This window comes from Tamandua tetradactyla, chromosome 15 (genome assembly GCF_023851605.1).
Source record: "Tamandua tetradactyla isolate mTamTet1 chromosome 15, mTamTet1.pri, whole genome shotgun sequence".
NCBI classification, from domain to species: Eukaryota; Metazoa; Chordata; class Mammalia; order Pilosa; family Myrmecophagidae; genus Tamandua; species Tamandua tetradactyla.
The window spans coordinates 41,758,931-41,771,961 of NC_135341.1; the positions used below are offsets into that span (position 1 = coordinate 41,758,931).

Below are 13,031 nucleotides of genomic sequence, written 5' to 3' on the forward strand. Positions count from 1 at the left end.
GAGATTTCTGTATGGGATATGTATTACTGTTGTAACTGTCCTGATGAGTTTGAAATTATTTCAAAACGCAAAGTTAAAAAATCCCCTGCCCCCCAAAAAAGAAATATATATTAAGTGCCTACTTTGTGTAGAAACATAATATTTAACTTAAGTTTTTTCTTCTTTGTTTATTAAAGTATAACTTACATCTGATCAACTTCACCCACTTTAAGTGCACAGTGATGAATTCTGGTATTTATGTACAACATGTAATCACCACCATAATCAAGAACTGGAATAGTTCCCTCATCCTGGTGTCCTTTGCACTCGATCCCCCTGCCCCAGCCCAGGCACCAGTGAGGTGCTAAGTGTTCCCTCTAGACCAACACTTAATTCTAAAAGAAGAATCTTAGAGTCAGGGATTTGTAAATAATCCCTAGGTCAAAACAAAAAAGTAAATGGAACGAGAAGTGAGAAAGAGAAAGAAATTCGTAACTAGCTGGCCAGGCCGTGCAGAGACTGGATACAGCTTCACGTGGTAGAGAGTACGGCTGACTTGGAGACAGAAGGTTGGAGGCCCAGGAGATTGCGTTGCAGAGACTGGGCACCCCCCAGACACTTTGGCAAAGAACATGGTTAGGCATTTTTATGCTCACAGAAGATCACAAAGGTTGTAATATACAGCCTGGACATGAATCTGACAGCTGGCTTGCTGACATATACCTGGATTTAATTTTAATTTGAAGTCTTAAAGAACTCCTCCTCAGCCCTCAGGTTTACCTCAGAAGATTGTAAATGGCTACATGGCTTCAAGAGGAAGCATCTGCATAAACAAACTTCCGCCTCAGAGAATCTCTTTCTGGGAGCTGTTAATTAAAAGGCTCAGGGCGAAGATTTATTAGCCCAAACTGCAGCACATGAGTAGCGGTGTGTCTGTGAGAGACTAAATCCAGCAAGGACAAGAGCACGGGGGTTTGGATGTGCTGGAAGTCATTTGGGGCTTCTAAATTTATGCCCGCACGTGCGCACCAGGCACAGCGCTGGGCTCCCAGGCTATGGCCGACAACATGGGCAAGTCCCTTCACCCCTCCTGCAGGAGCCCATGTTCTGATCACGGGCGCTGTGGAAAAGTGGACAAGTAACACAGTGCCATCAGTCAGAAACTAGAGTGGGTACAAAGTCCCCAAGCTGGCTGTGCCGGGGCCCTGAGAGATGTGTCAGTGCCAGGCAGCAGTTGGGAATGCTGACCCTTTCAGAGCTGCTTCCTACTTACCTGGAAACTGGTGATAGACTCAGCGCTGGCAGGGAGTTGAGAGTTATCCTTACCCAATGCCCTCATTTGACAGAGGCCCCCAAATGGGTCAAGTTCTCACCTGAAAACATCCTAAGGGAGGGAGAAAGGCAAATGATAAACTGGAGGAAATATTACAGGTGAGAGAGTAATTTCCTTACTCTATAAAGAGCTGTTGGCCCGTGGGGCTACAGCCAAGTGAACAAGGGAGTGAGAGCGAGGGCAAGAAGTTGACAAAAATTCGAACGTTTGACCGCACACAGCTGCAGAGGCTATGGGGATGTAGATACTCTCATCCTGTAAAGGAGAAATGGATACAGCTCTTGAACAGGCTAGCAGTTCTTGGAAAATTATAAGATAAAGCAAATAAAAAACTAGAAAGAACTCAAATGTCACTCAACGGGTGAATGGATAAATAAACTGTGTTATATCCAGATAATGGGATGCTACTCAGCAATAAAAAGGAGCGAACTATTGATCCGTGCAATGAGATGGATGAATCTCACAAACATTTTGCTGAGCAAAAGAGTCCAGGTGCAAAAGAGAATGGACTGTACAATTCCCTTTACATGAAGATCTAGATCGGGCAAAACTAATTGGTAGTTGTCTTAGCTTGCCAGGCTGCTGTGACACTTACTACACCCTGGCTGAGTTTAACCAACAGGAGTTTATTGGCTCATGATTTCCAAGGCCAGACCAGGCCAAATCAAGGAGTAGACTAGAAAGCGTGCTTCCTCCCGGGCCAGTAGCATTCTGGCTGGCCACAGTCCTTGGGGTTTCTTGGCTTGTATCCCTGCCTCACCTCATGGCAATGTCCTCTCCTTTCTCTTCCACCTTCTCCCTGTGGCCTCCTCTGACTATGTCTGAGTTTCTTCTGCTTAAAAAGCATTCTGGTAATCCAGATTAAGACCCAGCCTCATTCTTCAAGACCTCTATTTGCGGTGGGTTCATCACACCCACAGGAATGCAGATTAAGAATTAAGAACATGTCTAAATTGGGGCACCTAATCCAATCCATCAGAGTAGTTTTCTGACACCAGAGTGCAAGTGGGAAATTGAGTCCAAACGGGTGCTCAGGGAACTTTGGAGGGTGATAAATTGATTTTGATGAGCTCATACAGGTATATATTTGTCTAAACTCTTAAAATGGGTGGGTCTCTTTTATTGTATGTAAATTCTACCTCAATAAAGATTATTAAAAAGGAAATCTTAAGTAATTTTTAAAAAGGTAAATCTTAAAAAGGAAGAAAAGAAGCATAGCCAGAAAACAAAGATGCTTTTGTTTAGATTACTATCCATTCATTCATTCATTCAGTCATTCCCCAAAGGCTCCTTGAGGACCTTCTATGTGCAGGTGCCATGACAGGTACTGACCGTCTCTTTGGTGCAGAACACAGTGTGACAGAGCCACCAGCTGCGGCCCCACGAGTGTCACAAACCCCTTTGGTTTCCTTTGCACACCGCATCTGCTTCTCCCAGGCTCAGGGCTGCCCAGAGACACATAGTCAGGACACAAGTTAGGGCAGGGGTAGTGGCTACTAAGGAGAAAAGTAACTCTCCCTCTTTGATCTGAGAGAACTTAAAAATCCATAAAACAAAGCAAAGGGAGCAGGTGGGGAAATGGGGCTTATTCCATGAATCAGGGCCCCACCTGTGCTTGTTTGACATCTCTGTTGGATGACCACCTCATGTCACTTGCTTGTTATTGTTTGTTCAGATTTGTTTGTGGAACGCCAGCCTGAGGTATTAGTGTTATTGATTCTAAGTTTTCTCTCCAAGTTCATTGACACAGTATCTTGAGATCTGATTTCTGTAAGTTTTCCTAGCACCTATTACGTGTCTGTATTGGGCATATATACAGAGTGTCCTGGGCAGGAAACAGCAGCTATTTGCAGATAAATGTGTCTCTATGGATGGATGGTTTCTGTGTGTGGACTTTGTTCTACAGGCAGATGAGAAGAGGTGTGGCAGCTTCTCTGATTGTTATTTAATACTTCACAGGTGGGGTTTCTAAAATACACTGCCCAAGAGATCTAGGGTATGGGATAACGTTTTTAATTTCTAGGAAAATTAACGAGTAACAATTAATAGGAAGCACATGTCAATGCCAAGCCAGGTACAGCCTGCTTCTTTGCTGTTGGCACACTCAGAGCTGTCATTTTGCACCATCCCACCTCTCAGATAAGGAAGGAAGGAACAAAGGCATCAGAGGGAAGCATCCTTCCTGCACCAGGTTTGCAGCCATAGATCATCCTACTCACTTCATGGTTTTTTTCCTTTCTTCAGATGCCTTTGAGATCGCTCTGCCACCTGGAAGCAACATTACAGTTCTCATCAAGCCCAGGACGCCAACCCTGCCAGGGAAGCCCTGCTATATCCTCGTTTCTAAAAGATTTTTACCCAAGTTGACCATCAATTCTGGAGAAAGAATAACCCTTGCCTTTAGCTGCCAGAATCCAGAGCATCACTTTGTCGCAGAGATCCAGAAGAATATTGGTGAGTATGCACGCGTAAACTGTTTGACAATAACTTTAACGTCTCTATACCTTCCTGCCTCTCTTTCCCGTGCTAAGCCAGTCTTTAAAGCTGAAAGAGGTAAGATTTGTTCTCAAACTCTGCACTCTCTTTATTACACCCTCCCGTGGCCAGTCACAGTTTTGGGTAAATTGTTTCATCTTCAAAATAGCCCTATGAGAAGCTCACAAAGGAAGTAAATAACTTACCCAAGATGGCACAGCTAATAAGTAACAGAACAGGACATGAGCCGGCTCCAGGGTCTAGCCCTTAACCGCAAGGCTACCTTGTCCCTCAACAAGGCAAGATCCATAAGCTACGAACCTTCAGGTCTGTGGGCTCCGTCTGATGAGCTAAAAATGTTGGGCTGATGTGGAGCAACTTTGCCAACCTTCCTCTAGAATGGTTTAGGTTTTATAGGAACTACCTATAAAATTTATCGATAAATTTTATCGATAAATTTTATCTATAATTAAACAAGACAGCCTGGGTCCTAGAGGACAGATGAATCAGAAGTTTGAGGAGATGCAAGTGGAGAAATGAGTCCACGAGACACAATGGAAAAAGCAGCAGCCTTGGAGACAGATGGACCCGGGTTCAGTTTCAAGCTCCAGCACTGCTGGTCATGTGACTTAATCACATGACTGTGTATGAACCACTTTGCCACTCGGTGCCTTAGTTGATTCTAGTCTGAAAAATAAGGGTCATCATACCAACCAACAGGGTGGTTGTGAGAATGAAATAAAATCACGGATTGAATTTAATAAACTATACCTATTTGGTATTATTATCCATCATTTGATTGTGGATAAGAGATTGAGATAGTAAATAATAAACAAGGCAGAGAAAATTAAATTTATAAACTTCCAGTCATTTTTAAGGCAGACTTGCCAAACAGAAATTAAGAGATTTGTTAACAAAGATGAGAGTATTTCTTGGAATCTAATCAAAGTCATACTCAGAGAGAATTCCTTGCCTTTAAGGGGAAATAATTGAATGAGGCAACCAAATCAAGATAAAGGTTAAATTTTAAGTAAAAAAAAAAAAAAGCAAGAAATTCAGTTTTAAAAATTATATTTGCTAAATAGAGCCAAGACTAGGTTTTCTGAAAACACAGATTAAACAGACAAATCTCAGACTATAGTCTGATGGAAAAAACAAAAAACAGAGAAAACACAAACCCACAATATTAAAAGTAGTAAATGACTATTCAAGAAAGTGAATTTAATAACATAGAGAGGCAATTTCTAAGATTGTATGAGACTATAACATTATGTAAATAAATGTGAAAAGCTGAATAAAATGAATGATTTTTAGGAAAAATTTCATGTGCTGAAATTGACTTACAGAAAGGTAGGAAACTTGAAACAACCAAGGAGAAGGTTGGAAAAAATGTCCAAGATAAGGGGTAACAGGGGTTATTTTAGAGACAGTTTTATAGGTAACTTCTATAAAACCTCAAGGACAAATAATTCCTATAAAATTTAAACCATTCTAGAGGAGGGTTGGCAAACTTTTTCTGTAAAAAGCCAGATAGTAAATATCCTAGACTTTCTGTGACAGATGGGCTCTGCTACAGCTACTCCACCCTGCTGTTGTAACGTGAAATCAACCGTAGACAATAAGTAAACACACGGGCATGGCTGTGTTCCAGTGGAACTTCATTTACAGTGACAGGTAGCTGGCTGGATTCAGTCCATGTGGTAATGAGTCCTGTTCTAGGGCACAGAAATAAGGGAAGTTTCCCTGTTCATTTTACAGGGAAAATCTTACAAAGCTGTCAAAATCTTACAAAGCTTTAAAAGAAAAAAAAAAAAATAGACCAGTCTTTTGTGAATACAAGTACAAAAATATTCTAAGTAAAATATCAGTATATCAATTTTTTAATACATTAAGAGAATAACATAAGAGCAGGGAAGGTTCATTTGAAGAATGCAAGGATGTTTCAATATTAGCAAATTAGTGAATGTAATGGTTTGCATTATTAGGTCAGATAGGAAAAAAAATACATGAGATTATATGAATAGATGATTTTTTTAATGTATTTAAAAGACTCTTAGGAAACTAGAAATAGAAGGGTATATTCTTAACCCAATAAAGTATTTCTGTTAGAGACTGATAGCAAATACCATACTTAACAGTCAAACAGAAATCTTATCAGTAAAACAGGGATCAACATAAGGATTCCATACTTGCTATTTTGGTCACTATTATTCTGGAGGTTCTAATGTGGCAATAAAACAAGAAAATATAATGGGTAAAATTTCTGGAGTAAGAAGCAATATTATCTTTGTTTGCAGATTGATGTGGTTATCCACCCACAACATAAAAAAAAATTATTAGAATTAATAAAAGAATTCAGCAAGTTGTTCCAAAACTTGCTAAAAATCCCCAGATTAATAGCTTCCATACATGTCAGTCATAACCAGTTAGGAAGTATACTGGTAAATGGATCCTGCTACTAATAAAAACAAAAATTTATTTATTTAAGAATACTCTATGGATTAAAAATAATAGAATGTATGTGAAGCAAAATATGAAATTTTACTGAAAGAGAAAATAGAAGATTTGAATAAATGAAGAGCTATGCCATGGTCTCAGATGAAAAACACAGTGTCAATTCTCTCCAAATTAATGCATCAGTTTAATTCAATTCCAATTAAAATCCCAATGAGACTTTTGCAGAACTGAGGAAAATTTTGTTATACTTAAGAATCCAATGAAATGGTGTGTTACTATCAAAAGAATAAAGTAAGTGTGTGTATTTGACTTTAAAACAATGCAGATTGTAGTGGGAGAATAATTTATATAGCTCAATCCCACTTTATCAAATGTACACACAATCACACACATGTAATCATTCACGTCCAAAGTTCATAGGTGTAAGCGCCAAGTGTTAATCTTTTACTATTTCTAAGCGGTGGGCAAAACAGATAACATTCATTTTCTTCTTTTCATTCTCCTATACTTAATATTCTGTCTTTTTTATGAGCATGTATTACTTATACAATCAGTTAAACCACTAAAGTGATTTCCATTTTGAGAAAGAAAAATGGAAAAAAATTGCATATCTCACAAGTCAGGCATTTGAATGTATCAGCATCTCTCTCCAAGGAAACCACAGTAGAGTTTCCTATATAGTAAAAACCCATGCTCACAATTTTTTAAATGATGGGGAAAATATTAATTTTAAAAAGAGTAAATCTAGACACTGCAGTCAAATCCAGTGCTCTCTCTGTCCCTCATTTTAAAATTCTTTCCAGAAAAAGCATTCTGAAAGCTTGACATTGTTTGACATCTCTGTTCTCATCCCTTCTCACATAATTCCATTAAAGTTAATGAAAGAAGAACTCTGTGCTGAGAAGATGAGTTCTGAATCACTTCAGAAATAACAGTTCTCCATCCTCTGGATAGGATCATTTTAGTTTATTTAAAATTTTTGTCACTGGATGGGATGCAAGAAAAGGCTTGGAGGCATATCCATCATTTTAACTACTCTTTCCTGTGTGCTTTTCCCCAAAACCAAAGTTCTCAGCAGCAAATTAAAACTTGCATCCATAACCTAACTCTCCCAGTGTCACAGGCTGGTGGCAGAGCCAAGACTGGGAGATAGGGCTTTCTGAATCTAGGTTCTTGGTATGGAATTAAATCAGAATCTCTTGGGGAAGTCCAGACAGATGTATATTTTTAAAATCCTCCAGTTGATTCTAATGTTAAACCAGGGTTGAGAACGATTGCCTCAAGAGGGTTAGGTCATCCCACAAGAGTGTAGTCCCTTGCCCCAGCAGGGGCCAACTGATGGTGTCCTGGGCACCGCAGAAGTGTGGGTGTGAAGCTACTCAAGGCCAGTTTTTGAAACAAAGAGGTGGCTTGATATAAATAACCAAGTTTCTATGAATTCCTAAAAAAGAGGTCTTGTCTTTAATGATACACACTGTCTAATTTTTAGCCACATTAATCCCCAAGGTATCTAACCCCGCTTTATTGTTTAGGCAGCTCAGTGCATTGGTGAGAATGCAAATTGACTGAACACAGCCTGGGCTTCATCCTGGGATTGCCGTGGATTTACTGCAAGCCCTAGCCCCAGTCACCCGGACCCCACGGCTGCTGTGCAAAATGAAAGGTTTGGCAGGGATGAGCTCAGGCGTTCTAAACATCTCTGCAATTTTCCCACAATTCCCTCTAAGTTGTCAGTACTGGTCGAAGACCCCAATAGAGCAGCAATAAAGATTCACAGATTATTACATTTGTACCAAAGTTCAAGAAAACAAAAGCCTTTAGCATTCAGTTGCTTGTTTTCTATTACTTCCTCCACACTTTCCTCTTATTGTTTTCTTGGCAGAAACGTTTCTTGTTTTATTTTAAAAGGCTCAGGAAACAAAGTACATGAAAGGATATCATCCATTGATAACATTTTTTTTTAATCAACTGCAGTGGTAATAAAACACCAGCATTAAAACCACCGGGCAGGCAGATAACTGTGCTATCAAGGAGAGTTGTACACTCAAAGTGTAGGCGGGTGTTGACGGGAAAACCAGTTTTAAAAGGTAGATCTTGGCCTTGTGCTCTAAAAAATGTGAAACTGAGGCTCTCTCTCAGAACTTAGGAAGTAGGATATTCTATAAAGCAAGTCCTTTCTTGCAACTGGCCTCCCCTTGGCTTCCAGGAAAGCCTGGTTCGAAGCCAACCAGCTGGGCTCCAATTGCTTATCATGGGAAACATGGTAGTTAGGAGGTATCTTAGGTCCAGTTCCCTAAAAGCAGAGCCTGAGATGTGGATTTTTGTGTAAGTCATTTATCAAGAGTGCCCTCTGAAGATGAGAGAAGCAAGGTAGAGCGAGGAAAGAAGCTAAGCTGAGATGTAGTTTGCCTGAAGTCCAGCCTCAGCATGATCCCCCAGCGGTTGTATCACTAGAAGCACCCCCTGTACTGAGCAGTTATTGGCTGTATCCCTTGGGGTGGAAATGAAGCAAATGAGCCAAGGCACTTCCTCGGAGAGGGGTATGTGTGGGCCTTTGGCCACCACGCGCAGCAGTTGGGGAATGGGCACACAGCCTCATAAAGAGCATCTGGGCAAGAAACCCCAAAGTATTACTGCAGGAGGCTGAGGTAGGAGCAGGGAGTGTGTAGCCTTCTCTCATTTGTGCTTTTATGACTGTGTTTCAGACTGCATGTCAGGCCCGTGTCCTTTTGGGGAAGTTCAGCTTCAGCCCTCAACATCATCGTTGCCTGCCCTCAACAGAACTTACATCTGGGACGTCAAGGCTCACAAGAGCATCGGTCTAGAGCTGCAGTTCTCTGTTCCTCGCCTGAGGCAGATTGGGCCCGGGGAGAGCTGCCCTGACGGAGTCACTCACTCCATCAGCGGCCGCATCGACGCCACCGCGGTCAACATCGGGACCTTCTGCAGCAATGGCACCGTGTCCCGGATCAAGATGCAAGAGGGAGTGAAAATGGCCTTACACCTGCCATGGTTCCACAGCAGAAACGTGTCTGGCTTCAGCATTGCAAACCGGTCATCTATAAAACGTGAGCGTGCCATTCCACTCCGCATTGTTTGATTAAGTTAGTCCATACAAAATGACCCTTGTCCAAGGCCAAAAATGTTCAGATGTTGGCGGTTTTATAGGATTCACCCTAAAAACTGTAAAGGAAGATTCCCCTCTACTGTAAGCATCTTGCTTCATGTTTCCTAGTGTGAACCCAGCTATTAAGCAAATAGAGTGGCCGCTCTCTTTTCTTTGTCTTGTGTGCAGGTGAGGTTTGTTTTCACAGAATGAAATGGGTTTGGTGCTACAGACCCACCGCAGTTGCTCTATTTCTAATTTCCTTGTCTCTGTTTTGTGTCTCTTTCACATTTTCTATATCTGCATCAGCGGTGTGCTAGAGCTGGCTCACTGGCTCGTGAGAGCCAACGGTTAAATACTTAGGAATTTTGCAAGCGGTTGTTAAACAGAGCCATTACAAAAAATTAAATTATATTAGAAATGAAGGTAATAAATACTCAAAACTCATCCCTTCCTAATTAATTGGATACATTTTACTCTTATGTGTGCTGTTCTGGTTTGCTAGCTGCCGGAATGCAACACAGCAGAGACGGATTGGCTTTTAATAAAAGGGGATTTATTTTGTTGGTTCTTCAGAGGAAAGGCAGCTAACTTTCCACTGAGGTTCTTTCTTACGTGGAAGGCACAGGATGGTCTCTGCTGGTCTTCTCTCCAGGCCCCTGGGTTCCAACAACTTTCCCCTGGGTGACTTCTTTCTGCATCTCCAAAGGCCTGGGCTGAGCTGCTAGTGCTGAGATGAGGAATGCCGAGCTGCTAAGCTGTGCTACATTGCCTTCTCTCATTTAAGCACGAACCAATTAAGTCAAGCATCAATCATTGCAGCAGACACGCCTCCTAGCTGACTGCAGATGTAATTGGCAATAGATGAGGTTCACGTACCATTGGCTTGTGTCCTCAGCAACAGAACTAGGTGTGCTCACCTGGCCAAGTTGACAACTGAATCTAACACATATGCTCTTGCAGTTATTTATGTCTATCATGTCATATGGTAGAAATACCATATAATGGTGCCATATAATGGGCTTCTCTTCCCAACTCCACACTCAGTCACATCATGTGGATGTCTTGAAATTAGCCTGGCAAGGGGCAGGGAGAGTATTTATACCACTGAGGGTTGCAGACGCTAGAAATTCGGGCTGTCTCTTTTTCTGGTGAGTAGGTTATTAAACACCCACTCGCACACGTGTCGCATGACCTTACGACCAAGCACTGCCTCGGGTGTGTACGAACATGTCCACACCTGCTGCTCAGGATGTGAAACCCTCATTATTTTATTCTCTGACCTCCCTGCCCCTCAGCCGTGGACAACCAGGGCAGGGTCTGATCACCCCTTATTCTCTCCGGTTTGGGTTCTGTTCCCTACAGGCCTGTGCATTATCGAGTCTGTGTTTGAGGACGAAGGCTCCGCCACCCTGATGTCGCCCAACTACCCGGCAGGCTTCCCCGAGGACGAGCTCATGACCTGGCAGTTCGGCGTGCCTGCGCACCTGCGGGCCAGCGTCTCCTTCCTCAACTTCAGCGTCTCCAACTGCGAGAAGAAGGAGGAGCGGGTTGAATACTACATCCCAGGCTCTACCACCAACCCCGAGGTATTTAAGCTAGAGGATAAGCAGCCCGGAAACATGGCTGGGAACTTCAACCTCTCCCTGCAGGGCTGTGACCAAGATTCCCAAAATCCCGGGATCCTCCGGCTGCGGTTTCAAGTTTTGGTCCAACATCCGCAAAATGAAAGCAGTAAGTTTCATTTCCTTTGCCCTCCTCCTCCTCCTCCTCCTCCAGCACCTTCTGTCCTTCCCTGCTTGGGGTCAGGCTCACTTCTTGTTTTTATCTGTCACTTCTGGAAAACATGGATTCTGGACCTGTAATCGTTTCAGGAGGCGGGTTGCTAGGCAGTGAGGCGGGCTCATTTGGTGCACACCTGGTCTGAGGTTCTATTCCGGCACGATAGGGAGCAGACAAGAGCTCACATTCAGGGTGCTAAGGTGTTTTTAATGAAAGCAGGGTCTAGATCTCATATCTAGAGATCCTTATCGAATGGGAGAAGGATCAACAGAGGAAGAGGAGTTATAGCAGAGAAAATAGGATTTAACAAATGACTATGACTGCTGAATCACTATATTGATATTTCTTTTAGTCTCCAGTGTTTTGGAGCAGCTAGAAGGGAAAACCTGGAACTGGAATGGTAACCCATACCAAACGGTGAAATCTGTTCTGTAGCTGTTTGTTGGAGTATACTTTGAAAATTACTGCTTTTTATTTTTTTCTTTGTATATATATTATATTTTACAACAGAAAACGTTAAGAAAAAAAAAATTAGGTTGGGCTGGACTCCCCAAGAGCTCCGATTTCTGGACAGCTCCATCTTGACCCTTTGAAACCCGGAATAGATCCCAAATTTCCCAAGGGCCCAAGGAAGCCAGTCCTATGCTCCCATATTTTTTATCCATTCTTGACATCATTCATTCAAAAGGGGAAGTGGGTTTGTTTGCAGGCAGCACTATCGACCAATGAGGGTACCTACTCCGAAATTGGCCTGCAGGGATTTGAATCCCAGTCTCCCCATTTACTGCGTGACCATAGGCAAATCACTTAGCCTCTCTGTGATTCGATTCCTTACTGTAAAAGTTGAAATGACATGATCATCCTCTAGGAATGCATGAGGGTGAAATGATGTAGCACCATGCCTGGCAGCTCATAAGCACTCTTAATTATCCTTTTGGGTTTTGGTCAAAGAAGGGTTACAAGTCTGAAAAAAGGCATAGCTCTTGTCCTCAGAGATTAGATTGTATTCTAGAAGAGAGATAAGGCTTGCAGAGTGCAGGAAGTCACTTCGCAGAGGAGTTTCTGTGATGGGTTGTGGGGTCTTCCTGGAGAGACAGTGAACCTTGGGCTGGAAGGATTGTCAAAGTGAGACTGTTGGTTGAGTCTGCAAACTGCCCTTCTCAAAAGCCCCGTCTACACTGAGTGCAACATGTCCCTCATTGCCACAGGAGGCGCTCTAGGGGCTGCATCTGCTCTTCCCTAGCCCTGGAGATGAGGAAGTAGAATCTGGGAGGTGATGGTTCTTCAAAAGTATTCCCACAAGTATCAGAGGAAACTCTCCTGGGGCCCGTTCACCGCTCAGTCCTCCCCTTCTGCTCCTCCTGAGCCCAGGCCATGGCCTCTTGCCCCTAACTTCACCCTCCTTTGTCCCCTGAACAGGAAACAACTGCCCAGACCAAAAGCCATGACCTCAAGAGTGCACACATGGATGGTTTGTGTTCATCTTACCCTATGTTGTATTTGTCCATCTGCATGTCTGTGTCCCACTAAACTCCCAGCCACGTTTTCCAGCACATTCCAGGCCCTCCATGAATCTTTGTTGCCCTGTCTCAGGAGGCAACACCTTGTCCACGGTAGCTCGAGAGCCAGGTGCTCCATCCAAACGCACCTACCACATGGAAGACAGGTCTCACACAAGTGCTTGTGTACTCAGTGCAGCCACCAGGCTGGAGAAGAGGAAGCTCAAGTCCCAGAAGGTAGCAGGCACAGGCTTTGTCCTCAGAAAAATGTGGGCTTGAATCCTAATCCCACCATTTCCTAGACTCAGTTTCCCTGTCTGTAAAATAGGGGTGATAGCAAACTATTAGGCTACTTGTATTTTGTTATAAAATATTTACCACGCCTCCTAAGGGAGGCTTA

The 13,031-nt window shown here is 42.7% G+C and overlaps 1 protein-coding gene across 2 annotated transcripts in view; it reads left to right on the top strand.

Moving 5' to 3' along the window:
* The window catches only part of CDCP1 (CUB domain containing protein 1), a 72,864-nt gene that overhangs the window by 27,212 nt on the left and 32,621 nt on the right, over positions 1-13,031 (top strand). For both annotated transcript variants that reach the window (XM_077129576.1, XM_077129577.1), the window contains exons 2-4: positions 3,557-3,766; positions 8,950-9,312; positions 10,716-11,084. In XM_077129576.1, coding sequence (XP_076985691.1) covers positions 3,557-3,766; positions 8,950-9,312; positions 10,716-11,084 — 942 coding nt within the window. The remainder of the gene's footprint in view (positions 1-3,556; positions 3,767-8,949; positions 9,313-10,715; positions 11,085-13,031) is intronic.